The 3260-nt window shown below is 36.2% G+C and overlaps 1 protein-coding gene across 1 annotated transcript in view; it reads right to left on the bottom strand.

Moving 5' to 3' along the window:
* Positions 1-126: 126 nt before the first annotated feature.
* The window catches only part of LOC105312617 (disintegrin and metalloproteinase domain-containing protein 17-like), a 5374-nt gene continuing 2240 nt past the window's right edge, over positions 127-3260 (bottom strand). The window contains exons 2-15 of the mRNA XM_019995929.1: positions 2358-2452; positions 2223-2314; positions 2136-2176; positions 1941-2080; positions 1720-1824; positions 1513-1599; positions 1326-1461; positions 1165-1278; positions 1105-1110; positions 889-992; positions 720-786; positions 551-655; positions 308-418; positions 127-185 (exon numbers count right to left, since the gene is read on the bottom strand). Of these exons, the coding sequence (XP_019851488.1) occupies positions 127-185; positions 308-418; positions 551-655; positions 720-786; positions 889-992; positions 1105-1110; positions 1165-1278; positions 1326-1461; positions 1513-1599; positions 1720-1824; positions 1941-2080; positions 2136-2176; positions 2223-2314; positions 2358-2452 (1262 nt within the window). The remainder of the gene's footprint in view (positions 186-307; positions 419-550; positions 656-719; positions 787-888; positions 993-1104; positions 1111-1164; positions 1279-1325; positions 1462-1512; positions 1600-1719; positions 1825-1940; positions 2081-2135; positions 2177-2222; positions 2315-2357; positions 2453-3260) is intronic.

Raw genomic sequence — 3260 nt, 5'->3', positions numbered from 1 at the left:
GCAAAGCCAGCAATAGCACACAGTGGTACACAGTCCAGTGTAGTATTGGTATCATCAGTGTATAGACACTTACCACTGGGGACAGGGATTAGATATTAAAGTGTGACAGAAAAGACATAAAATACTTTAGACAGTCTGTGCCTTCAGTAACTTGTAAGGCAGGAGGACAAACATAACTAGATCCACTGCAGGAACATAGTATCAAACATTTAATAAACAATTTAAGAAATGTACTCTAGTAATTTGTACCTACACACACACCTCCTCCAGTACATGTACAGTGGATAGTTATTTCTCTTACACTTACTTGCAATAAGTTTGTCGTGTACAATCATTTGAAATGGTCCCCACGTAGTGACATATCTTAGAATTAGCAGGAGCAACCTTACAGTCCTTACAACAGGAATGGTTGACATCACTAGAGACAATTGAGGAACAATGTATGAAGTAATAAGTAATAATGATTAAGGTTATACTGAATGACACAAAGAGTTATTTAACATGTACATGTAGACTAGATACCTGCAGTTGCTTCCTTTCCTTAATTTACAGTTAGAGGCACAGCAGCTGTCCTGATCATCGACAGTCAGTCTACCTCCATCACACTCCTCACCATCATCTATCATGTAATTACCACAATTTGAAGTTGAGCGACCTTCAGAACAAAAGAACAATACACGTACATTAAACATTAAATGAAGCATCAATGAGTTACTTGCCTTGAAAACAGGTAGCCTTGTTAGCTAATACTCTACCAATACTGATCCTGCTGCAAGGAGAGAATTTCTATTTGAAAGATTCAATAATAGTGAGCTGTTATGTACATACACGTATACATCATTTATAACAAATGCTTTTTCTCCTCTCTCCCTGTCCCCTAGCTCTTACCTGGTGGGTCCCTTCACTGTTGTCTTGTATAAACTCATTCATTAAATACTTCAACCGACAGTTAGTGTCAGTACCAGGATCATGGGGACTACCCCAACTGTGACCTACAGAGGGAGAGAGAGGGAGGGGGAGGGGAGAGGGGGAGGGAGGGGAGAGGGAGGGAGAGGGGGGGTAAAAGTGATACATTTTGAAGACAAGGAAGGATTGAAAACCCACCAATTTCTAGAAAAAAAGAAAAAAACAATAATGATTAATTTCATTAATATTAATTCTTACCATGTGCAATGACCAGTTCTGATTCATGAGGTAGTAACAGCCTCTTCCCAGTACTAGCCACACTAACACCAGTGTTGTATATAACTATGTCATTAGTGAAACTATCAATGACTCCTTTATAAGTATAACAAACATTATAATTCATTTATTCATTCACTGACTCTGTGAGCATATTCCACCTGTTTCTCCTACCCCAGGGCTAGCGATATAAGCCAGTCCGAGTTTCCCGGAGCTAAACTGGCGATGAGTAAAGAGATGAGCCAAGCAGTAACTGGACCAGTCACCTCTACTGAATCTCTAACAATGAAAATACTCTTAATAATTTACTGAAGTGTACTGAGTACGTACTCTCAGTAAATCCTGAGCTTCAACTTGGCCTGACTCCTCACTGTTGTAGTGTGAAGGATCTGAAGTTGGACCAGTGTGTATCAATATCTGCATGGAGACAAGATTAAATATACATGTACATGTACATATACATACATACATGTATACATTTACACATACTGTAAATACATGTATAGTTACATACATGTACATGTACATGTAACTTACTGTCCCAATTTGCAGTCCTTGGTTAGTGATACTGTTACCATTAGCATCAATGATCCAGTGGGTGGGTCTGAAGGAGTTCTCGTCAATATGAAAGAGTCTACTGACCTTTGGGAGGAGAGAAGAAGAGAGAGAGAGGAGAGAGAAAGAGAGGAGAGAGAAGGAGGGGAAGTAGAAAAACAGAATAATAATTTTAGACTCATAATACACAATATGTGACTCACTAGTGTAGTTATGACATTGTTTTCAGATGACAGTAAAAAGGTGTAGAACCGATAATCCACAACTAGCGCTAGTGTACAGGTGTTTCTATCAGAACCTCTGGACTGCCTTTTCTTTAATGGATGAGACTTGTGTCTGCCACCTAAAAATAAATATTATAAATAAATAAATAATATTATAATAATTAGTTCTCTTACTTTCTTTATAAATCCTTGATTGTAAAGGAGCAGTTTCATAGCTACAAGAATGAATAAAATTAATAATTAATTTATTAAAAATCTCACTCAATACTTATACTGCCATTACTCCTAACATCAGACAGTCTATAGACTATCATGTGACTATCATGTGACTCTCCAGTGTGAAGTAGTGCAGGCTATGAATAAAGGAAGATTGGTGCATCATTATTAGTTCAATACTTCAATGTAGAATGTCTCTTTATCTGTTGATATGTGAGCAGTAATGAGCCCATTCTCTCCATTAATGTGTACTGTAACTATTGAAGATTCATCACCTACAAAAGATGGGACCATACATCATGTAATACTAATGTACCATATCTTTAAATGGCCATAACTCAAAAATTTGAGCTCAGAATCAGCTCAAACTTTCTACATAGCATAAGTACATCAATATGTATCAGAAAATGTAATAAAAATTGGGGGTGATTTCAGAGCCATTTTTCGGAAAAAACCATGGGCTATAGTACAGGGAAATTTTTAGAAATTGGCTCATTTTTAAAAAAGGGCTGTAACTTGAAAAATTGAAGTCAGAATCAGCTCAAACTTTCTACACAGCATAAGTACATCAATATGTATCAGAAAATGTAATAAAAATTTGGGGCAATTTTGGAGCCATTTTTCGGAAAAAACCATGGGCTATAGTACAGGGAAAATTTCAGAAATTGGCTCATTTTTAAAAATGGCTGTAACTTGAAAAATTGAAGTCGGAATCAGCTCAAACTTTCTACACAGCATAAGTACATCAATATGTATCAGAAAATGTAATAAAAATTGGGGGTGATTTCAGAACCATTTTTCAGAAAAAACCATGGGCTATAGTACAGGGAAATTTTTAGAAATTGGCTCATTTTTAAAAAAGGCTGTAACTTGAAAAATTGAAGTCGGAATCAGCTCAAACTTTCTACACAGCATAAGGACATCAATATGTATCAGGAAAATTTATAAAAATGGAGAATTCTCTACTTTTTATTTTTGACAAAATTTGGCCAAAGACCCAAGGCTATAGCCTTTGGGCATTGGTTTGATTTTGGAGCAACTTAAAAAATCTGTAACAAATCTAGATTTGATCAAAATCAGCTC

This window comes from Amphimedon queenslandica, unplaced genomic scaffold, assembly GCF_000090795.2.
Source record: "Amphimedon queenslandica unplaced genomic scaffold, v1.1 AMPQUscaffold_13427, whole genome shotgun sequence".
In the NCBI taxonomy this organism is placed as follows: Eukaryota; Metazoa; Porifera; class Demospongiae; order Haplosclerida; family Niphatidae; genus Amphimedon; species Amphimedon queenslandica.
The sequence above is the reverse complement of the archived record's forward strand: the minus strand, read 5'-3'. Positions and strand labels throughout refer to the sequence as shown.